Genomic DNA, 23,816 nt, shown 5'->3' on the forward strand with positions numbered 1-23,816 from the left:
GAAAGGTTTGTAAGCAAGCATTTCATTGTATAGTCTAAGCCAGTTGTATTTGCTGCATGTGATAAATAACATTTGATTTGATTTAGTTTAGTTTGCTATTATCAGAGATGGTTAATAACCATATAGTAATACAACCAAATATAACTATTTATGCTATTATATTTGATTTGTCTCCTAATCAATCAAAATATCCAGGTCTGATTTTAATTAGCATAAGGGGCCATGATTACTTATCATACATTTAATTATCCAACTGTAAGTCATTTTCTGTGTTGTACGTTTTTGTAGGTGCAAAAATGATGTATTTCCATTTCTCAGGCAGGTAAGTTAAGGTGTCTGTATAGTATTTCAAACCAATTAATTGGTTTGGAGATCACCAATGCATGTAGAGGTTTTCATAACAGCTACCATTTTAACAAGCTGATAGTGAGTGAATACTTATTTTGTTGTATTCATATAACATACTACATATTAGAGTTAGGAAAAAAACATGTAGGGCTAGTCACCCAAGTTATTACAAAAGTCATTCAGTTTTGTTTGCCATATTGCTTATTATACCACTAATTGTATAAAGAGGAGTCAGGGGTAGCATGCCTACCAGTCTATTTACTCTGCCCTTACCAATATGGCCGCTCGAGACGGTCTGTGAACCGTAGAAGACTGTATGTTGGGTGACCAATTCTTGCGCGCGCAGCCACAAATACGGGAAAACAAGGAAGCAGACAGAGGGCTTGGTGAAGTTCTGTAGATAGAAAACAAGTGAGCAAAACACTGTAGCTATTTGAAAAGTCTATCACTACCGCGAAATGAGCATTTATTGGGGAAAATAGTATTACGTTGATGTCACTTATTATTTTGCGTCCAGCAGTAATACAGGTGAGAGGTAATGTTTATTTAGCTAGCAAACTATGCCAGCTCATCAGGGGTGTATACCGCCGATTCGGTTATAAAACGTTTATTAAACGGAAGCAAACGAAACGGGGAGGGGCCTACCTGAATTTTGTCGAATAGAAACAACCGTTTTTGCTCTGCTTGCTTCTTTTTGGTTATTAATTGATAAACGGTTTCCGTGATGAACACACCCCCCTTTGAATGTAGCTAGATAACGTAACTGTCAATAACACGGCCCAGTTTCCCAAAAACATTTTAATGGCTAAATTAATCGAAAGCATCTTAGTAGTAGCATCGTTAAATCTCCGAGTTGTTTCACAAAACCATCGTTACTAACGTTGTACTACAAAATGCTCGTATTCTAGCGCCCGTCTCAGGCCATTCGTAGAACAGCTAAATGCGTTAGATGTTATGTTTCACTATATTGGGTTACATCCGTGGTGAGAATTTACAGATTTACAACAGCGTACACCTGTGTCCGACCCCATGGCCGCGACATATGTTCTCTTTCATTTTCTCGGCGGACGTCCGTATGTTTTGAGGTAGAAACTTTCAGAATTTCGCTTGGTAAGTCACTGATCAGTGTAATATCTAGCGTGGAAGTATACTCACTGGCTGTTTGCAGCTGGCCACATGGCCAGCCCCTCATGAGTGCTCGGTTGATCTGTATCTTCCGCCGGTGGTTTGTCGTGCTTGTGTTTCTTTAGTGTTTCACTACGACTCCGTGTGCATTAATATATTGGTGGAACTTGCTGCCACAAACTTGAATTTACCTTACACAACTTGCAGACTGGCTTGTTCTATGTTTGTGGTGTGAATTGATGTAATGCTGCGCGGGTTCTCTGCTAATTATCCTGCAGGGTCTTTACTTGTTCTTTCCCTTGCAGTGTGTGATTGTCGTGGTGGGATTTCCACTACATTGAGACATTAACTTTGGAGTTCCTTAACGGGTTTCCTAACGGGTGTAACTCCATATGGTGCTGTTTTTACTGCTTGGATATTAAACCGGCTAGGTAGTATTGCAGTTGGCATAAAACTAATAAATCAAATCCATTACCTGTTTTGCTGTTTTTTTTTGTCTGCCTGTTTCTCCCTGTGTTTGCAGAGGTACTGGATAATTTATCATTCCTCCAAGCGGGTCACGACATAGCTCTCCCAGGGTGTCGGACCCCTGCTTTGTTGTTTTGGCTGAGTTTATGGCTTCCCTTTGATGGTGCCATCCCCTCTGGGGATCCGCATACCTCGTGTATGCACTGCCTGGGTATGAGCCACGCGGAGAGAGCAGTGGAGCTCCCTACTGGATGCCTGTTTTGTGTGGTGCCTGCACCTGACACAATTGGAGGCCATGCGTGAGTGAGTGAGTGAGTGAGTGAGTGAGTGAGTGAGTGAGTGAGGTGAGTGAGTGGGTCGGCCGGGCTCAGGCTGGGGACGAGCTCCATCCAATAAGAGTGGTGCTGCAGCGAACTGTTAGTCCCTCTACTGGGCCCAGTACCCCTCCCAGGAAGCATGGCCGGAGCCACTGCAGGTAGAGCCCATCTGTTGCCAGTTCTGGACGGGGGCATGAATCAGCTGGGACCACCTTGAATGGAGGGTACATGCCCTGCGTCAGGAGGTTGATAGCTTCAATGGCGATGACAACTGTTCCCTGTTGACCAGTAATAGGCTGTTCCTGGGGGCCGGTGCTGGCACTGTTCACCATGAGCGGGGCTACCAGGCTGACAGGCCATTAGAAGCCGGAAACGGGGCTTCATCGCCCCCAGCGGCTCGAGGCTATGAGGAGCCTACTCACTTGGGTAACCACTGCACTGGACATCAACTGGTGGATGGCGATGACTCCCATCTGTCCCTATCTCTGCTGAGTTCTGCAAGGCCTTGCAGGGGAGCTGGGCCTCTGCCAGGGCGGGACCCCCCCAGAGTCTTTGATGCGGACTTGAAAGCCACATATGGGTCCCTCTACTCCCTTGGCCGCCTTACCAACTGATACTGCAGGCCTACCTGGAGATCCTGTTTTCCCGGCTGCAGGAGGGCACATAGGAGCTCCTCCAGGACATGATCGAGGTGTCTTGCCTGCTTTCCCTGCTCCAGAGGGATGTGGCCCGCGCCAACGGACGGGCAACGGTGCAGGTGGTTCCCTCCCGGCACCATCTCTGGCTGGCCCAATCGCGACTGCCAGCTCTCCAGAGCACATTTGCCACTCACCCCATCACCCCAGGGCTGATGACATTCTAGAGCAGACTGATAAGGTTCATAGGGACCGGCAGACCCTGAGATGATTCATGCCGCCGCCCTGGGTCCAAGGCAGACGGACCGTCGCCACCCACCTGCACCCGAACAACGGTGGGGTCCCTCTCCTGCCAAGTCGCCTCGTGCTAAGGGACGAAAGCGGGGGGGGGGGGGGCGTGCGGCGAAACAACAGCCCGTTTTTCCCACACGGGTCTTCCCCTGGTTTTTGCAGATGTACTGTACTGGGTACAGTACATATTTGTATTTATCCCTTACTGGGTTCCTATTCCTCCAAGCGGGTCACGACATAAGCTCTCCCAGGGCGCCAGACCCCTGCTTCATGGCCTTGTTGGTTTGGCTGAGCTTAAGGCTTCCCTTTGTGACAGGTGTGATGGTGTTAACCGTCACTGCCATAGGGACATGCCTGGGAGACGCAGGCGCTCAGGGCGCCAGAGGAGAGGCGGGACCCCTGACACACCCTTCCTCGGCTGCTTCTCTCGGTCTCAAAGGGCAAAGTGGGATGAGGGTGTGGAGTCCCCCTGGGGACTCGAGGGGTACCAATTCCGGTGCCGGCCCCCGTCCTTCAGGGGTCTTCGTGTCACCACGGTAGCCGACCCCCTGAAAACCCTGCGGCTGGAGATCTCCTCACTCCTGGACAAGTGAGAACAACAGACCAGCTCTTTGTCTGCTATGGTGAGAGAGTCCTGGGGGCTGGACTATCAAAGCAGAGGCTCTCACTGGCTCGTGGACACGATTACAACAGTGTACTGCCTGGCTGGCATGCCAGTCCTGGGATCTGTGGTGGCACATTCAACACGAGGTGTGGCTACGTCCTTGGCTCTACTGAGAGGAGTGCCCCTGGCTGAGATCTGTGTTGTGGCCAGCTGGGCTTCCTCTTGCACCTTTGCTAGGTACTATTGGGTTGATTCAGCGGTACTAGTTGGTTGGTTCAGCAGTCCTGGGCATCGCCTCCCTTTCGGGGGACTGTCCCCCCCCCCCCCCACACACACACACATTGACAGCCTCTGCGGCTCGGTCCCACTCTGGGACTTTGCCGCTGGCTGGCCAGGTCCCTCTAGCGCCGACTAATCTGGTACGGGTATACCAATATATATTGGAGTGATCCAATATAGTGAAACATAACGAAGGTTACTTATGTAGCCATGTGAGCTATGTGAGCTATATGGATCACTCCAATCCTCTACAGTGCTACGGTGCCTCAAAAATGATGTAGAGAACGTGTGTCGCGGCCATGGGGTCTACGTATAGGGGTGGACCCCAGCTGTGACACCGGTGTACACGGGAGTAAATATCAATATATTGGAGTGATCCATACAGCTCACACAACTGTGGTTACATGAGTAACCTTCAATTTTTGTCTACCGCGTCCCTTAATACACAGAAGATCTCCACTAAACATAAAATCACATGGTTTCTCTGCCTTTCTGTGACCACCGATAACTTCAGAACGAAGTTGACTACAAATATAAAGCTGACAATGTCTTTTGCAATTGATACAAACGAAGACGTACAAAAAGATGATTCAAATGAAAACTGATGACTGCGTTAAAATATAAATACATTAGACTATAGGCATATTTCAATCATATTGCAATGTATTTAATGTTGACTCTATTGCTTTTATATTTAGCTACTTACTGTCTGTAATTTGTCTCAATATATTCATGATGTGTAGCCTAATGTGCACAATTTGGCAAATCATAATTTAGTACATTATTATAATGTAAGAATTAGAATAGCCTCTTCAATATGTGCAGGCATAGGTGATAACTTTCATTGTGGAATAATTATAATGTTAGTGTAAGATTTAAATGGGGAAAGCTGATCCGAGAGCAGCGTTACATTTCTTTCAACTCTATCAGTATCGACACATGTCTCAACGACTCACTTATAGCGAACGTTCTCTTTGCTTGGTGTTTTGGGAAACGTTGGGTGTTACATCTTCGGACTTTCTAGGAATGATGCGTCTTTAAAACACTCGTAAGCAAGTTCCATCGCTATCGGGAAAAAAGGGCCTCGGTTGTAATCATTACGTCTTGCAACGGAAACCGTTTACCGTTTTAATTACCAAACTGAAGCAAGCAGTAAATGCTTAGCACAACCTTTAAAAAAATGTTATTTACTCGTCATCACATACGCTGCTGCTACTGTTATTTTATTCCTAGTTATGTACATATACTGTATACCTCAATTACCTATGGTACCCATATATAGAAAGTTATCGTTACTCGTGCATTTATTATTACGTGTTTTACTTTCATATTAGTTCTCTATTTTATTTCTCTCTGCATTGTTGGGAAGAGCACGTAATTAAGTATTTCACTGTTCGCCCACACCAGTTTTTTATGAAGCAGGTGACAAATACATTTGATTTGAAATGGGGATGGACCTACTTGAATTTGTCCAATAAACTCGTTTTTCATTGCAAAACGTTTTCTGTTTGGAGTAATAAACCATTTCTGATGCAAAACGTTTTGCAACAGTCGGCATAATGAATACACCTCTGTTGTGCAGTGCCTAGCCTCCAAGTTGTGTGCCTGTAGCGGCTAGTTAGTTACTCTGTCTGTACAGTACTTAGCTAGCTATAGCTACTTATGTAAGTTATAACTAGCTATGCATATATCGCTTTCTGGACACTAAGTTATATGGTCTATATGAGTTTCCATGTTATTTGAATGCCATTCAAGTTGTCGCCTTCTCCATCCTGACACAGCTCACGTCTTGTAATGATGCCTGCACGCAGCACTGTTGCTGGTGGTGGGGTATCCAGTAACAAAGTTAAGTACTCAAGACTAGCTGGCGATGAGGATGGCTACATTGACTTGCAGGTGAGACACAGACAACTGGATGTTGCATTACATGCATATCTCTCTAACCTCCCAACCAGCTATAGTTGAGCCTTTTTGGAGTCATCTCTGTCATATCACATATCATTGTAACCTGTGGTTGTCTTGGTTATTATGAATCCTATATTTTGACCTTTTATACCAAACAGTTCAAGAAAAGCCCTCCCAAAGTTCCCTACAAGGCTATTGCTCTGGCTACGTTCCTCTTCCTGATTGGCTCCTTACTGATTGTAATCGGTGCGCTTCTCCTTGCAGGATCCATAGAAGTTTCGGTGAGTAGCTCACAGACATACATACACTACATAGCCAAAAGTACGAGGGCACCTGCTCTTCAAACATCTCATTACAAAATCATGGCCATTAATATGGAGTTGGTCCCCCCTTTGTTCTTCAGGTAAGGCTTTCCATTAGATGTTGGAACATTGCTGCGGGGACTTGCTTCCATTCAGCCACGGGCATTAGTGAGGTCGGGCACTGATGTTGGGCGATTGGCCCTGGCTCTCAGTCGGTGTTCCAATTCATCCCAAAGGTGTTCGATGGGGTTTAGGTCGGGCTCTTTGCAGACCAATCAAGTTCGTCCACACCAATATCGACAAACTGTTTCTGTATGGACCTTGCTTTGTCATGCTGAAACAGGAAAGGGTATGGCTGAATTAGCCGAATCCAGTCATTTGAAGTGGTGTCCACATACTTTTGGCCATGTAGTGTATATGACGTCATTGCAGTAGCTTGACTACATATAACAACGGTACCCTTTTGGCGGGCTGATATCCTGGCTTGAAAGAAACAATCAGCAGCAACATCACCTACAGTACTACAGTATTATGTGATGACTTTGAAATTGTCCGGCTCCTCTATAGAAACAAAGTAATCTATCGCTGGCCCAGATTCACACACTGAGGCAAAAAAAGGTTGATCAAAGTGGAATGAAGGCAGGATCTTCATTGAATAGCAATGAAGAGTGGGAATTCATTTCCTGATTCCACTTTGTTCAAGTTTATTTGCTGCTAGTCTGTGAATCTGTGAGCGACAGTATGCTATTTGAGATTGCGCAGATTGAAAATATGCCAGCCTGAATGGCATGATGCTCTGTTCCAAGTTGTCAAATGAGGATTTGTAAGGTCATGGAAATTAATTTCATAATTGTTCATGTAATTCATGAAAACGCACTTAAATATGATCAATCAATAAAAAAATCGACATATCAGCCATTACATTTTTTAATTGAGCCTTTATTTAACTGGGCAAGTCAGTTAAGAACATCTTATTTACAATGACGGCCTACCCCATCCAAACCCTCCCCTAACCGAGACGACGCTGGGCCAATTGTGCGCTGCCCTATGGGACTCCTGATCACGGCTGGTTGTGATACATCCCGGTATCGAACCAGGGTCTGTAGTGATGCCTCTAGTACTGCAATGCAGTGCCTTAGACCGCTGCGCCACTCGGGAGCCCTTATTGGAATGACCCTTCAGTGCCTGTCTGTGGTGCTGCGTGTGTGCCAGTGGGCTATTGCCCGTGGAGACAGAGCGCGACATTTCAGCAGCAAGTATAAAATGACAACCAGACTAACTAGATCACCAATTCAAAACATAACTTGTAGCAGTTAGCTATAGTTAACTAATAATTCATTTCATTGTTGCCTTTCCACCAGCACTGTAGAGCCTAAATAAAAGCTGGGATTCCCCTCTATTACACAGTAGCCATGTAATTATGACAACGTAAAACATATTCTAAGAATAGTTTAATTGACAAATAACTTGCTGTGCATAAACATGTATAGTTAGATACATTGTTTTGAAGTAGCATACCTTATCCATTTGATCCCTGATTTGTTGAATGAAGTATTTGTTTGTAATGTTGAAAAAGCCAAGCCTGCACACCCAGGAGCTCTCCAGATGGAGGGTTGACCACATGCTGACAATGTGTGACTAACAGTGCAGATCTATGTGGGGTGCTAAGTGGCAGGAGGTGGTAGGTCTACATGGGATCACACAGCAGCTTTCCATTCAAAATGCTTACTTTTTCATGTAGGATATAGTCATGAAAAATGTGTATGAACCATTAACAGTGAATAATCAGAGGTCTCTATAGCATAATGTCATTTGTGAATTTTGGTGGACATAGTCTAATGGACCGACTTGGAAAAAGACAGCCCCTGCACTTATTCCATCCCAAGTCATGCACCGTACAATGCTATAATGTAATTGTAAATGACAATGGCAGGTTATTCATTGCTTTCCTCTTCAGGAACACATTTACATCATTGCATGCCATGAAACATGTAGTACTGTATGTGGTCTTCAGTGTCCATTTCTAGCACACTCCCTCTAGTGTGACATCACTTGGAGAATAAATGCTATGTGTGTTGACTGGCCATGTTTGGGTCAGTATGCCTACGTAGTACTTCCTCTTACAGCCCTGTCTTGTCAGGGTTGTGGTGTTGTATGATGCATATGTGCCAAATTGTAATTTGATGGATAGAGTGCCTGTATCTGTGTGTGCGCGCCTCTCTGTGACAGATACTGAAACACAGGCTAATGTGTTAATCAGGCACCGATTGCGATACATAGACTAAATAGGCAATTATTTTTCAGCACCCGGACCGTACAGTTCCAGTCCTCATCATTGGGATCCTTGTGTTCCTTCCTGGATTCTACCATTTACGAATCGCCTACTACGCCTCCAAGGGTTACCGCGGATACTCCTATGACGACATTCCAGACTTTGACGACTGAGCCACCCTTTTTGCCCCTGTTAGCTGCATGAGACTGTTTCATTTACCTCGAGTATCTCCCAGACTGAGAAACAGCATCACCAAGTGGCTTAACTTTACTCTTTGTTTTATTGCATATCACACGTGTGCAATGCGACTGTGGCTTTGGCTTTAAACTTAACAGTATTTATTACTGATATAGTATTTAAGATATGCAAGGCCTGTTATATATTTGTCATGACTATCTGTTTGTAATGCTCTCTAAAGATGTGTGATTGGTTGTAAAAGAGACTATCCAGTTTACGTTACAGATTTATGATAATAATAAACTATCCAATGGCATGGCTTTGTACAAATACGTTATTTTTTTGTTTCTTTCTTTTTTTCTATTAAAATAGGAACAATTATACTTCCATTTCTTGATCAACATGCTACTTGTTACTTCTCTGCAGGATACATAGAGACCTCATTTGTTCTTGTTTGAATGTCCTTTTGTTTTCAAGATTTTAAGCTGCAAGTAGCTTGTAAGCGTATACACTGAGTGTACATAACATTATAAACACCTGAACTTTTCATGACAGACTGACCAGGTGAAAGCTACGATCCATTTACTGATGTCACGTGTTAAATCCACTTCAATCAGTGTAGATGAAGGGAGGAGACAGGTTAAAGAACGACTTAAGCCTTGAGACAATTGAGGCATGGATTGTGTTTGTGCCATTCAGAGGGTGAATGGGTAAGACAAAATATTTATGGGCCTTTGAGTGGGGTGTAGGTGCCAGGGTAACTGGTTTGTGTCAAGAACTGCAACGCTTCTGGGTTTTTCACTCAACAATTTCCCGTGTCCACCACCCAAATGAAATCCAGCCAACTTGACGCAACTCAATATTAGGAATGTGTTTTGTACAGTCAGTGTAGGTCTTTGCTATGAGCATTGCAATAACAAGGTTTTACTGATACTATAATTTGTCGAAGTGCCCCCTCTTGTGGTCTCAATTGAAACATGTTTTTTTTAATGACCTGCCCCTGTTCTGGAATAATAGCTTGAATAAATATTCCCATATCATCTATTGAAATATTTTTGGGCCAAGTCTTTGTAATGGAATGGGAAACTATTATTTACAGTCATCGGTAATGGACTATAATGCATTTGCACCAGGCTTCATTACTGTCAGACAAATTGGAATAGCCTGCAGTTGTTTTTCCAATGGAAATATACTTTTCATAAAAAAGCATACATTTTGTGTGGATATTATTAAATTCTTCTTCTAGTGTAGCCTAGTTTACATTTTCTTTCAGTCTAGTTTCACAAATCTTTAATTGTTTATATGATCAGTTAGTTTTAGTCCATGCAGGAAAGCAACAGGCAGTATCACAACCTGTGGTGATTGGGAAACGCATAGGACAGCGCACAATGTGCACAGCGTCGTCGGGGTTGGCCGTCATTGTAAATAAGAATGTGTTCTTGACTGACTTGCCTAGTTAAATAAAATGTTTAAAAACATTCAGTTCAAAGAAGGCCTACAAAATACAATTTTATACCACACACAAACGTGCTAAAAAGGTAACTAGACTGGAAAGTTAAAAGCACAATTGGTTCAAACCTTTTTCAAAAATTGTACGTGCGTGCGAGCGCTTGCCTGCGTGTTGTGAGGGAGAGCGGGAGGGGGAGGTGATTGGTCAAACAAGCGGCTCAATGAAGAGGGAAGAGGTGAGAGAGTAGAAACCTTCGCTACGGAGCATCAAAGGTGCAGGGAAAGTTAGTCTCTGCTTTTTAGGGTACTTTCTAACATTGGGAGTATCGTGAATCTTCGTATACATGTTGGATATTACTGAAGAAATATGATGGATATACAACGCGTCTAGCAATTGTATTTGAGAATTCAGCGCAGAATGCGCCATCATTGATTTGCTTTAAATTGCATATACTATTCGATATTTCAGTAAGGATCAGCAAATCTGTTGAAACTTGAAACAACATATTTGCCACCTGCGAATAACACGGTGAAACACCTGTAACTTTTGCACTGAGGACTAGAGGAATTACTGAAAGGATACTTCAGACTGACGCACTAAATGGAAATACAACCTGCCTTTATTTGCATTAGTGTAAAACAGGTAAATTGTATTTTGCAAACTCAATTTGTTCCCCGACAACTTCAAGATACATTTTTTTTATCTCTTCTGTATGGCATTTTAAATATTTATTACTAGAACCTTCTAGGATTTAACTTGTTCAAGGACTCAAATGTGAGTCTTGACCTATCTCAAACGTTCTTTTACAAGCCAGATCTTTTTGAGCGTCTTTATTTTAGACTAACCTCGACACTTGTACCTGCTCTGATGTCGCAGACATGACAAACAGGGAACTGGGATACTTGTTTAAGAGACCACTGGGTTCATTGTACTCTGAGCCAGTGTTTGCAGTTGACTACCATGCCAGCCTCATATTTATTATTTATGCTCAGGTTTAAAGTCCTCCTGAATCACTGGAGTCACGTGGTGTGAGGTGACTTTACTCTTGCCTTAGTAATTTAGGACACACAAGAAAAGTAATTGTATAATAGGCTATTGTAAAACATGTGCTAACATTGCTGTGAATATGGGTTGTGGGGGCTATGTTAGTTTACTGTAGATTTAAACCACATACTCCAATCATATACCATTTTATGCTTTTAAATTGAGATTGATATCACTATTGAGTGAAAAGGGGGGGGGGGGGGGAATAGCCGATAAGTGTGAACTGCATCGGTCATGATGTGATTCCAGCCCACTGGCAAGAGATCTACTGGTAACTCTCCTCCAAACAGATATGTGAGAATGTAATAATTTCCCTGATGATTTCTAGGTGCAGGGAAAACCGTCTCTTTTATTATGCTATTACTCAGACGATGCCCTTATACCTTGAGGCTTAAGAGAATGAGAAGCCTAATTTGTTCTGAATAGAGCACAATATCTCACCTGTGGGGTTCTGAGTGCTTTGTTATGACTATGAACAACCAGTCCTCATTACCTCAGTCCTCAAACCACGGCTGGCAGGATCAACCTGCATTAACAGGTGTGTAATACACCTGCTTATCCAGTCACCTCTGTGTGATCATCAAAGACACCTTTCAAATCTATTATTTTGCTTGTAGAACATTTCTACATCTCTGCAACAAACACACACACATTCACAGAGCTTCTAAAAAAATACTTTCAATCACGGCATCACTCAGAGGTGTGGGATCTTTGTGGCCTCTCTTAATATTGCGGCCAATGTCTCACCCCCAAAACCCACATTTGATGGGCCTAACCCGTCTCTTCCATTTCACATGAATAGAATAAGAGTGAGAATCTCTCTCGCACTCATAGTGCCAAAGGATGAGTTGGAATCCTTCCCTCTTAAATGTACATCTGGCTAAAGCCTCTATTTTAACAGCATCCAGAGCTTCCTCTCTAGCCAGTCCAGGCCGGGTTATAGAGCTAGGTGAGTGGGTAAGTATTCTCTCGTGGCTACAAATCAATCGCTGCCCATTTCCCTGATTAAATGTAGTAATACACGTTGTATTTCACCAGTAACATTCTCACTGCCCTTCCTGCTTTCCTATATGCTGATAAATCAAAGATAGGCATTTCCCGTTGACGAGGGCTGTTGTTTTTGCTCTACAAACATTGCAGGAGCGTTGTGTTAACGTCATCAGTGTGTTTGTAAGGCAGGAAGTGTACTGAGGGAATTGCCCAGGCCTAGGTTGCCACGGTTAAAGAAGCTTCACAACTCTGTCTCTCGCTCTGTCTCATTCTCTTAGTTATGGTTCAATAATGAGTAAACACCTTTATTGATTAGGCCTAACACTTAACCAAACGAATAAACAACACCCTTTGCCCAATGTTTTCAGACCTTTCACTAGTCTACAACTACGTACAATCTCCTCTCTCTCTGTCTCTGTCTCTGTCTCTCTCTCTCTCTCGACTATCCCAGTATTGACTATTGCTCTGTCCGTCTCTCTGTCTCTCTCTCTCGACTATCCCAGTATTGACTATTGCTCTCTCTCTGTCTCTCTCTCTCTCTCGACTATCCCAGTATTGACTATTGCTCTGTCCGTCTCTCTGTCTCTCTCTCTCGACTATCCCAGTATTGACTATTGCTCTCTCTCTGTCTCTCTCTCTCTCTCGACTATCCCAGTATTGACTATTGCTCTCTCTCCGTCTCTCTCTCTCTCGACTATCCCAGTATTGACTATTGCTCTCTCTCTGTCTCTCTCTCTCTCGACTATCCCAGTATTGACTATTGCTCTCTCTCTGTCTCACTCTCTCTCGACTATCCCAGTATTGACTATTGCTCTGTCTCCGTCTCTCTCTCTCGACTATCCCAGTATTGACTATTGCTCTGGCTCTGTTTTTCCTCACCTTCTTTTATTGCTTTATTGCAGTGCTGTTCCTTTGAAGAGAGAAGCAATCTTTGCTTGCTTTAACAAATCATGGTCGTAAAACTGTACATTCACTATGTATGGCTATTGCACCACCCAAATCACCTCCATTGTCACAGTCCGATTGTACACTCAGGGCTTACTTTGCATTTAGATTCAGATTAGGACATCTTAGAATGAGACAGACCTACAGCACAGATGGATTATGTCATCGGTCTCTTTATGAATGCTTAGTTGTCTCTTCTGTGTGGCTGGCCTCCAGAACAGATTATTCTATCTACCTGACCTCCATGCTGGAGCGAGACGGGCATTTAAAAAGCACTGGGAGTAGGGTTTCTTGGAGTAGGGTCTCTTGGGTATTAGTCCTTGTTCATTGTGAGCCAAATGCTAGGACAGTAGGTTTGCTGCTTATCCACAGAAACACAGTCAGCCCTGTGTGTACACACCAAGCCCTTCTTCCTAACCAGTCAAACCTTTCATCCTCTCTCTGTTTGGGAGAAAAAGAAGAGGCAGCTTGCTTAGTAATGCAATTGAAATAGAGTGACAACAGACGAACACACTCAAAATGGTTATTACTGTAGTACTAGAGACTTCCTCATGATACTCAATTTACAAGACAATCTTATTTAATTGCGTTTGTCATCTGGACTTTGTGCAAGAGTCCTATAAAGTTTTATGGTGAGTGTCAATTTATACGTAGCCTATATGACCTATTTGAAATTGTGTTAACAGGGTGAGTCTTGCTGTCCGTATTCAGTTGGTCAGTCAGGGATCGGTCACTGTTGACCTTTTGCTCTCCCTCTAATACCGACAGTGAAGACCCATAGAAAATGGGTTTCTATACATACTCAACTGTACTTATGCACTATTTACTATTGATACTTTTTACATTTCAATGCATTCAATATTTTTTATTGAAGTCAAAATGCATTTTGAATTGCTATGAAATCCTCTTGAGCTTGATTGCAGCTCTCTTTGGTGGACGTGTTGGTTTGTGGGCGTATGCGTAGGATGACACGTGTCCGTGGGATTTGGTGAGTGCCGCTGCTCCCTCTAAGAATAGCCTTTGCTCTTGCGGTCTGCAGTGGTTGTAATTAACTTAGCGTAATACGCTGGCATTAGTGGTGTATGGTAAAGTGTGCTGGGGATGCAGTGTTGAGTAGAGTATTAGCCCGTTAAATCGCTCCCTCACACGAGCACGCCACACACGTCTTATGTGGTCAAGGACTCCAGCAAAGCAATCCATGTATCTCTAGCTTTATGGAGGCATATTGTAGGGCAGGGGTAGGCATCTAGATACAGCTGTGGGCCAATTTTTGTTCAGAGTGTATGGTCGTTGGGGCAGAACGCAATTTTAATCATTTATACACTGCAAATTGACCACAACTAAGCCCAAAAATAGATTGTATTTGAAAATAACAATAACTTCATACCTTGATCACATTGAGACACGATCATAGATGCCTCTTTCTTTATTAGAGGGGATACTTGGGAACAAATTAAACAATTTCTTTGCAGAATTCCAGGTGATTTGACCAAAAACTGGGGGGCCCTCAAAAAATGGTTTGCTGTCCGGTTTTGGCCCACAGGCCGCCTGTTGCCGACCCTTGCTGTAGGGTTACTGTATAGATTATAATAGTAGAGGCTCTGACTTCCCCCCTGACTGGAATCCTTCAATATGGATTCATGGTGGATCATAAAAACAAGCACAGTATCGTCTTTGACCTGCTTGAAGTAGCCTACTGCCAGCTTTATGCCACCAATGACTGATGCACCACATGCAGTACAGTGCCACTGGCTGCTGTATGTCTGAGGCAGCCTAGATTATTTCTGTCCTTGACTGCTGACAGACAACAAGTTCACTAAGCTCTCTGAGAAAACCACACTGATTCTTACTGGAGCTGGTCAGGTGCTCTGCAAAACGGACTCTGTAGATTTATGTGACATTTAATGAGCATTGAAGTTATGAGAACCATGTAGGGCTGGGAGGGTTTTGGCAGGGTTGTCTGTTGGATATCCGTTTGTGAAATGATATGGGGTGAATTCCAATCTTGAGAAAGGTACTTGAAGAAATCTAAACACATCTTCCATATGTCTATAAGCTAGACACAACTGTCAGTTCTCTCTTGCCCGCTAGTTTGGAGATAGGTGACAGGTGTCTGTTTTGTTTGCAAGATGCAATGTGTGACAAGTGTGTATTTTTGTCAACAGATCAAGTATGCTGGAGGCTGTTTGACTGGCAGCTATGGGACCAAAAAGAGACTATTTTCTGGACGTTACCATGGTGACGGCACTGTGCCTTCTGTGTGAGTAGAGTACTTAATGCTTTCCCTCTGTAATGAACTCTGTCATTCGCTCTCTCCACAGCCACATCCATACCTGTCCCTACATTCAGCCATTTCCCTCAGCAGGATTATAATGCGTATAATGTATTTTTTGTTGTTGACCCTCATAGGGGTCACTCACGGTCAGAAGCCAGAGGTGCGTGCCAAGGTAGGGGGTGTGGTGGAGATGGCGTGTAGACTGCCACTCCCTTACGCGGGTGCGTCTGTGCCCCTGCATGTGGTGGAATGGGTGCGCCAGGGATTCGATATCCCAGTCCTGATGAAGTTTGGAGTGTATGCTCCTCGGGTGCATCCCAACTACGAGGGTAAGTCCATATTCAGCCCATCAGAAGCTCAACTGGGATCTAATCTTACAGTGAGAGTGTTTCATTTCAGCCCCCTGTCAGGTCCGTCTCAACACTTTTGTATCATCTTTTGCCCAAGGCTGAGGTTTCCAGACCCCAAACAGTTTTTTCCAGAGGCCTTGTCCATTAACACTGTCAAGCCCCCTTTCCTACAGTAAAAGTCCACCCAGAGTTCATCCTACCTATATCCTTCCTTAACAGCTATCTTCACTCAAAAAACAACAGTAACTCATCCCTTTGTCAGCTTCAGTCCTCCTAACTGCACCGCACCCCAATGGTCTGTGTGAGCTGGGGGCTTTGTGTTCGTTGGTCCTCTCAGATTGCATCATGGTCTATTGTCCCCATTCCGCCCAGGGTCAGAGAACAAAAGGCAGTCTATGGGGGAAAGAGATCTTCAATAGAGCAGAAATACCTTTTGTGACGGCTTCTGTCCTTTAAAGTCTCAGACAAAGGGATTGACGTGGACAGAGGGAGAGCATGTCTGTGTGTTTTAGGACGAACCTCACTAGAGGAAGATCTGTCTTCCAACGGGCCGGTGGAAGTGAGATTAGACCTGTCTCTGATCATTGGAATTTGTGCACGGGTGCAGTGCATTCATATGTGTGTATTGGCTAGGGCTCAGGAATCACACTATACACCTGTTCAGCCAATTCAGCCAATTCGTATTAGAATGTTAGAGAGCCAGATGACACACCCATGCCAACCAGACAGGGAAATACGATAACCATACATACCTCATTGACACTGCTGTAGAGCAGACTTGCTATAAAGCCATTCAGAGTAATATGACTTGGTGATGAGAGATAACGGATGCCTCAATTTTTCGTGCTGCTCTTGCCAAAGAAAAAGCAAGAAAGTCAGTCACTCAAATGAATATATAAAGTCCTTTTTTCAGCAGATGTCACAAAGAGCTATACAGAAACCCAGCCTAAAACCCCAAACAGCAAGCAATGCAGATGTAGAAGCACGGTGGCTAGGAAAGATTCCCTGTAAAGGCAGGAACCTAGGAAGAAACCTAAAGAGGAGAAAGTCTGACTAATGTCCTCTGGATAGGTCAGCCCTCTCCCCTCTATTACGGAGGAGGAAGAGCTGAATGGGTCTTTTCAGTGTTTGTTGTGTATATAGAGCAGAGGAGAGGGAGAGCGCTGTGTAGAGAGAGAGAGAGAGAAGTGATCTGGAGAAGTGAGCAGGTTGTTAGTTCTGTACACACAGAAATGCTGATTCAGACCCCAGGAGAGAGAATAGTCAATGCTTTGGGAAATACAGCTGTGTAAATGCTGTGTAACATAATGATATCCTGTACTCTACATTACTACCAGAGTGTCTACAAAGCAAATCTTAAATACAAGAAGAATATCCCCACTGTACTGGCCTGTATATTTTCCAACATCTACGGACCAGCATTGGATCATATTACGATTATTAGGCTACTGACTTGTATTGAATTACTAATATTTCATGAAGGCATGCATATGGCTCCATAGCAGTTTCCTCGTCTCTGAGTTGGTAGCCAAACTGTGATGATTCAAATGTTCACAGCGTCTCTTGTTAACAGGAAAACAACATGCAGACATTAGGAACTGAAGGGTTTCAGGAGGTAACTCTATCTGCTTTCTTCTCTGACCGAAACTAGAATACCAGCGCCTGGGAAACCTTTGCCCAAGGGTGACGACATGTCTCAAGGAAGGGATAGGGACCATAGATTCTGAATTTCATATCCGTGGGCACTTGGAAAGTCCCAGCAGCAACAAAACATATTCAGATATTTACACAAATGCAAAGCTGTTTATAGTAGATTGAAGGCAGCCTGTGTGCAGGTTTAGCATAATTTAGTGATCCTGATCTAATCTGTTTGATTGTTGCCATTCATCTACAAATTAAAACATAACATTTTATTGGGTTGTAGTGTATTGAAATAAGTGCATTATTTGAGCTGAGTCATTGTCATGTGTCTGTGCTGTTAGTGTAGATGCTTTTCCGTTGGACTGTCACCTGAGAGCTGAGTCATTGAAGGATCAAACCTCGCTGGGCTTTGTCTAGTGATGCATTCAGAGCAATGGGGTGTGGTCCAATTCTTTGAGTTGCAGGACTGGACATCCAATGGAAACATTATTATTATTATTAGTAGTAACATCGGACTCAGATGTCCCACACTTGTATCTGCACTAATGGGTGTGGGAGAGTGTGTTGTCCTGGATTAAACAGACAGAGACTGACATGGCGGTCAACAGAAATACTTTTTGGATCATTAGAGTGCCAAAGGAGAGGAGGGACCGGCAAGTGGAGAAGGAGAGAAAGAGGGGGAGGAGTGGTAGCCTCGCGAGCTGCTTGATCCTTCGAGCTTACGTGAATGGTTCGCTGCAGCATTAATACGTCTGGTATATACGAGGCTAGGGGAGTGACATTTGGTGGTTGCAGAGAATGCCATGATGTGGGAGAATGGCTGCCAAAGAGAAGGCTCACTGGGCCAGTCTTGTGATTGTATTTAAATCAACAATGCCTTCACTGAAACCCCACACTAAGCCCCACTAAACTCATTACAGAGTTGATTTGTTTGCATATGCAATACCGTGCCTGTGTTAGTGCATACGTGTGTCTCTCCCTCTCCCTGTCTCTCTCTCCTTTTGCTTTCTCTCTCTCCTCTTGCTTTCTCAATTTACATATTATTCAAATCTAGAGATGCATTTTTGTCATGTGAACCTTTTCAAATCACAACAGCGGGTAGGTGATCCAATCCCTAGTTGGTGTGTGTGTGCGTGCGTGCGTGCGTGTGTGTGTGTGTGTGCGTGTGAGAACGGGTATTTTGCTCTGACCGTGACACATGTGGATTTAGCCCCCATTCCATTTGGAAAAAGTAAACAGCATGTGATGTCATAGTCGGTTCCTCATCTGTTATCACAGCCACCACCCCTTTAACTGCAGTAGCTTCCTGATCCCCACTGTGGGCATAGAAACGGTCCCTCCCTGTCACTGGAGACATGGACTGGCGTTAATGATTAGCTCAACACACCTCAATGACTCAATGTCACAAACACATTAGCGCTACAGTGTGAGGCAGGCTCGTGTTCTTGTAATGTCTTGTATGTTTATGCAGCAGCTGTATGTGTCTGGATATTCTCCTCAGTGCTTCACTGTCTGTGAAGTCCAGGTTTATCACACTGCTAAACTGCACTGTTTCAGTCATTTAGTTACAAATATGGCTTAATTGAATAGCAAAAGAAATGACAACTTAAGAGGGATGGAGTGAGGGAGATGAGAGAGACGCCACAGGGAAGGAGGGAGGGAGGGAGGGGTGAGTCAGCAAACACCATTGCCACAGGGTGCAGTCACCTGGCAACCAGGAGATACAATTTCAAAGCTCTCGATGACGATCCCAGTGCGTGTGTGTGCGTGTATGTTTGGAAGTGAAGGCTTTATCTGTAGGCAATTGAAGTATCATAGAACACTCCTATCAGTTGTAAAACACATTCTTTGTATTGAACCTCCCTGAAATTCCTCATTATTTCCAATGGTTTGATTGGTTCTGACCCTGTCTCGTGCCCTCTCACTCCTGTGTCCTCCCCTGTGTCTCCAGGCCGTGTGTCTCTGGTGAGGAATACTTTCTTGAGGGTGAAGGGGCTCCTCATAGAGGACCAGGGCCTGTACGAGTGTCGCATCCTCCTGCTGGACAAAACCACAGATGAGACCCGTAATGGCACCTGGACCCTGCTGTCTGTCACCGGTGAGAGGAGGGGCTTGTGATGGGGAGGGGCTTTATTTTTAGGCCATACAGTCCTACTATCCTCATCGTACCTTATCATATCATATATACACACTCCCTCTGTGTCTCTGTGACCTCTGTCAACAAAACACGACTGCTCAGACAAACGCACCCATGTAGGACACGTTCCTACTAGGAAGACTTTTGGTGGGGTGAGAGAGGAGCAGGAGAGGCGCCGAGGCATTAGGACAGATTAGCCAGGCACATGGCCCGGGCAACGGCAGGGTCACGTCTCAGGCTCATTGTCTAATAAGGTTAAGATGCCTTGGCAGGAGGGCCTGGAGCACACGGCCAGGCAGAACATCTCTTTCTGTCTCCTAAACAAACACATGCTTTACTCATGGTGAGCTGTACAGTAAGTGACTGGCCTCTAAGGGATGTTTGCTTACCCCAGGTCAAGCGCCTTCAGCCAATATGACTTTAAACTATGGCAAACCTGCTGATTCTGCTTTGTTTTTTGTGAGATCTTCACCTTTACAAACTGTTTAACTGTCTCTGTGGAAAAGGGATAGAGGATGTTGTGTTGACTGTCTTTGTTGTTGTTCTGTAGCTCCTCCTATTTTCAGCAAGACCCCTCCCCCTGTCATGGAGGCTCTAGTGGGGAATCCTCTCTCTCTGGCCTGCGTTGCCCATGGTAACCCACCACCCACCATAACCTGGGCTAAAGATGGTACTCTCATTGAAGGAGACAAGGTTGAGGTGAGGAATAAAAAAAACATCATCCCTACAATCCAACATTGCAATCTATCTCTCTCTCAATGCAAACTTTATTGTCCCTGCAGGGAAATTCATTGCTCTCTCTCTCCCCCTCTCTCAGGTTCTGAGTGGGACGCTGTCTCTTAGAGCAGTGGACAGGGAGGCAGGAGGACAGTATGAATGTCTCGCCTCCAATGCGGAGGGCAATGTGACTCATGTGACAAAACTTAAAGTCAAAGGTCAGTCGCTATTTGTCTGCTTGTTTGTTCAGGAGATTCCCGTCTACAGTTTCCCCCTGGGTCATACTGGACGAATAGAAAAATTCATAGGAATCTCCCAACACCTTGTCTAGTAGGCTTCTAAACAGCTTCTACCCCCAAGCAATAAGATTACTGAATATCTAATCAAATAGCTACCCAGACTATTTGCATCCCCCCCCCCCTCTCTTTTACACTGCTGCTACTCTCTGTTATTATCTATGCATAAGTCACTTTAAACTCTACCTACTCTACCTAAACTCTACCTACATACCTCTACCTATATATTACCTCAATTACCTGCCCCCTCACATTGACTCTGTACCAGTACCCCCTGTATATAGGTATATAGCCTCGCTAATGTTATTTTTGCTGCTCTTTAATTATGCTCTTGAGTGTTGACAGTTATCGCCATCTGGTGGGGGTTGTGTGATGTTCAGTTACAGATGAACCCAAGGGTTTATATGGGGTGTCTATACTGTGGATATTTTCCCTCATAAATTTCACTTATGTAATAAAATATTTTCCATTTATTTTTAAGTCGCACTATGTTATGCCGCATGACGTCAATATGACCAGGATATGCCGTTTTAGATTTGGGTGTGTTTTTGGCAGTGACACCTGTTAGGATTATAATAAGGCTTTGATTTCTGGCTGTAGTCACTTTTTCAAATCCTTATGTAAGCCTATAAAACAGGCCTTCAAACAAATCCTCTAAGTATTTATCCCAATCAGCCATAATCTCCCAACATGAATGTCACTTGTCATGCTGTGCAGTGTTGCTCTCACCAGATAACTGATTGGAGTTTAGATATCTTGCTAATCTGCCATGTCCTGCTGACTTTTATCATAGAATAGATCCGGGATTTCTTTCCATCTCAAACAGGTCCTCCAGTCATTGTTATCCCCCCGAAGGACACCTCCCTCAACATGACCCAGGATGCCCAGCTGCAGTGCCAGGCTTTTGCTGATCCTCCCAACATGACCTATGTGTGGCAGAGAGAGGGAGAGAATGTCTACCACATAGAGTGAGTTTGGTGCATTTTGACCCGGTGTCTTTTTGCAAATTGTGTAATGTTTCTAATGAGGCGTTTGCTCCCTTTGAATGTCCTTTACGGTTTGTTTTCTTTTTTTGTTGGTGTTAGGGCTCTGAAGTCCCGTGTGAAGATCATGGTGGACGGCACCCTCCTCATCACCCGCATTACCCCAGACGATTCTGGGAACTATACCTGCATGCCCACCAACGGACTGTTGACTCCGCCTACTGCATCTGCCAATCTCACTGTGACACGTAAGTGTCTATGTGTTGATGCGTTCCTCTCCAATCTTCAGTCCCCACATAATGACACACATCCTACCTGTCCATAAATCCCTTCCAACCTTCAGGTTGTTTCCTCTCTCCCTTTCAGACCCTGCCCAGGCTCTCCTGATGCCACCACAGACATATCTCCCCACAGGCCTGGGAGGTCTGGTCTCCTGCCCCGTGAGAGCTCAGCCACCCCTGCTCCGCGTCGACTGGACCAAGGATGGACAGCCACTGGATCTGGCCATGGTGGAGATCAGCGTCATATCTTCCCTCATAGGGATAGCCATTAACTGTCTGATGCTGCTGATTTGACCATTTCCATAAGGAATCAATATGCCCTGTATGCCTACTGCTCAACAGAGAATATGTTGCCATTTAACAGAGATTTATACAGTGCAAGTATTCAGACCCCTTGATTCCCCCCCCACATTTTGTTACGTTAAAGCCTTATTCTAAAATTGAGCGCTCTGGAGCAGGTTTTCATCAAGGATCTCTCTGTACTTTGCTCTGTTCATTTTTGCCTCAACCCTGACTAGTCTCCCAGTCCCTGCTTTTGAAAAACATCCCCACATGATGCTGCCACCACCATGCTTCACAGTAGGGATGGTGCCAGGTTTCCTCCAGCCGTGACGCTTGGCATTCAGGCCAAAGAGTTCAATCTTGGTTTCATCAGACCAGATAATCTTGTTTCTCATGGTCTGAGAGGCTTTAGGTGCCCTTTGGCAAACTCCAAGTGGGCTGTCCTGTGCCTTTTACTGAGGAGTGGCTTCTGTCTGGCCCCTCTACCATAGAGGCCTGATTGGTGGAGTGCTCCAGAGAAGGTTGTCCTTCTCCCTTCTCCATAGAGGAACTCTGGAGTTCTATCAGAGTGACCATCGGTTTCTTGGTCACCTCCCTGAACAATGCCCTTCTCACCCAATTGATCAGTTTGGCCGGGCAGCCAGCTCTAGGAGGAGTCTGGGTGGTTCCAAACCTCTTCCATTTAAGAATGATGGAGACCACTGTGTTCTTGGGGACCTTCAATGCTACAGAAATGTTTTGGTACCCTTACTCAGACACAATACTGTGTCGGAGCTCTACAGACAATTCCTTTGACCTCATGGTTTGGTTTTTGCTCTGACATGCTGTGAGACCTTATATAGACAGGTGTGTGCTTTTCCAAATCTTGTCCAATCAGTTGAATTTACCACAGGTGGACTCTAATCAAGTTGTAGAAACATCTCAAGGATGATCAATGGAATCAGGATGCACCTGAGCTCAATTCTGAGTCTCAAAGCAAAGAGTCTGAATACTTATGTAAATAAGATATTTCTGTTTAAAAAAAAAAAGTGAAATAAATTTGCAAACATTTCTAGAAACTTTGTGTAGATTGATTAGGATTTTTACAATTTGGTACATTTTAGGATAAGGCTGTAACGTAACAAAATGTGGAAAAAGTCAAGCGGTCTGAATACTTTCCCAAGGCACTGTATATCATTTTTTGGGCTTATAACACTTAGCTTTATCCTCAGCTAAGCAATTATTTGCTATTCATTGTTTACATAAATATTCGCATTAAGCTGAATTTAAAAAACTGTCAAAGTTCTCTGATCCCTCTCTCTGTATTATCTAATCAGTACCCAGGATGGACGTTGACATCTGAAGGCTCGGTGTTCATGGCTACTGCCAATGATGATGCAGCAGGCATATACACATGTACTCCCTACAACAGCTACGGGACCATGGGCCAATCAGGGCCCACAACAGTCATCCTACAGGTCAGGGTACACCCAATGTTCTCAAGCAGTTTATTGTACAGTACATAAATGACCAGGTATTTACTTAGAAATTACGTAGTAAAATGGTAGTTGCATAATAATAACTTCTGCAATATTGGGTGGATTCTTTAAAAAGTTATTGCTACCAATTTGGAAGCAAGTAGTTGGTTACTAATTTTGTGCAATTTAACTAGACTAGAATGTCCCATTTTTACCACTTAGTTTCCTTGTAAATTGCAGATAAA

General features: G+C 44.1%; 2 protein-coding genes across 5 annotated transcripts in view; both read left to right on the forward strand.

The window, feature by feature from the left end:
- Positions 1–690: 690 nt before the first annotated feature.
- Positions 691–9,039, forward strand: LOC135517915 (transmembrane protein 230-like). 3 transcript variants are annotated; one of them, XM_064942621.1, is made up of 4 exons: positions 691–883; positions 5,849–5,963; positions 6,131–6,253; positions 8,579–9,039. In XM_064942621.1, the coding sequence occupies exons 2-4, from the start codon at positions 5,862–5,864 to the stop codon at positions 8,717–8,719; spliced, it is 366 nt and encodes a 121-aa protein (XP_064798693.1). In that variant the 5' UTR covers positions 691–883; positions 5,849–5,861; the 3' UTR covers positions 8,720–9,039. The 3 variants fall into 3 exon arrangements, with proteins under 3 accessions (XP_064798693.1, XP_064798692.1, XP_064798694.1); XM_064942620.1 differs by having other exon boundaries at positions 691–876; XM_064942622.1 differs by having other exon boundaries at positions 712–759.
- A 1,343-nt stretch (positions 9,040–10,382) lies between these two features.
- LOC135517916 (protein turtle homolog A-like) overlaps positions 10,383–23,816 on the forward strand; it is a 28,325-nt gene continuing 14,891 nt past the window's right edge. For both annotated transcript variants that reach the window (XM_064942623.1, XM_064942624.1), the window contains exons 1-10: positions 10,383–10,815; positions 15,318–15,412; positions 15,562–15,756; positions 19,370–19,516; positions 20,106–20,254; positions 20,373–20,490; positions 21,395–21,536; positions 21,654–21,799; positions 21,918–22,060; positions 23,431–23,571. In XM_064942623.1, coding sequence (XP_064798695.1) covers positions 15,352–15,412; positions 15,562–15,756; positions 19,370–19,516; positions 20,106–20,254; positions 20,373–20,490; positions 21,395–21,536; positions 21,654–21,799; positions 21,918–22,060; positions 23,431–23,571 — 1,242 coding nt within the window. In that variant the 5' untranslated portion in view covers positions 10,383–10,815; positions 15,318–15,351. The remainder of the gene's footprint in view (positions 10,816–15,317; positions 15,413–15,561; positions 15,757–19,369; positions 19,517–20,105; positions 20,255–20,372; positions 20,491–21,394; positions 21,537–21,653; positions 21,800–21,917; positions 22,061–23,430; positions 23,572–23,816) is intronic.

This window comes from Oncorhynchus masou, chromosome 28, assembly GCF_036934945.1.
Source record: "Oncorhynchus masou masou isolate Uvic2021 chromosome 28, UVic_Omas_1.1, whole genome shotgun sequence".
NCBI lineage: Eukaryota > Metazoa > Chordata > Actinopteri > Salmoniformes > Salmonidae > Oncorhynchus > Oncorhynchus masou.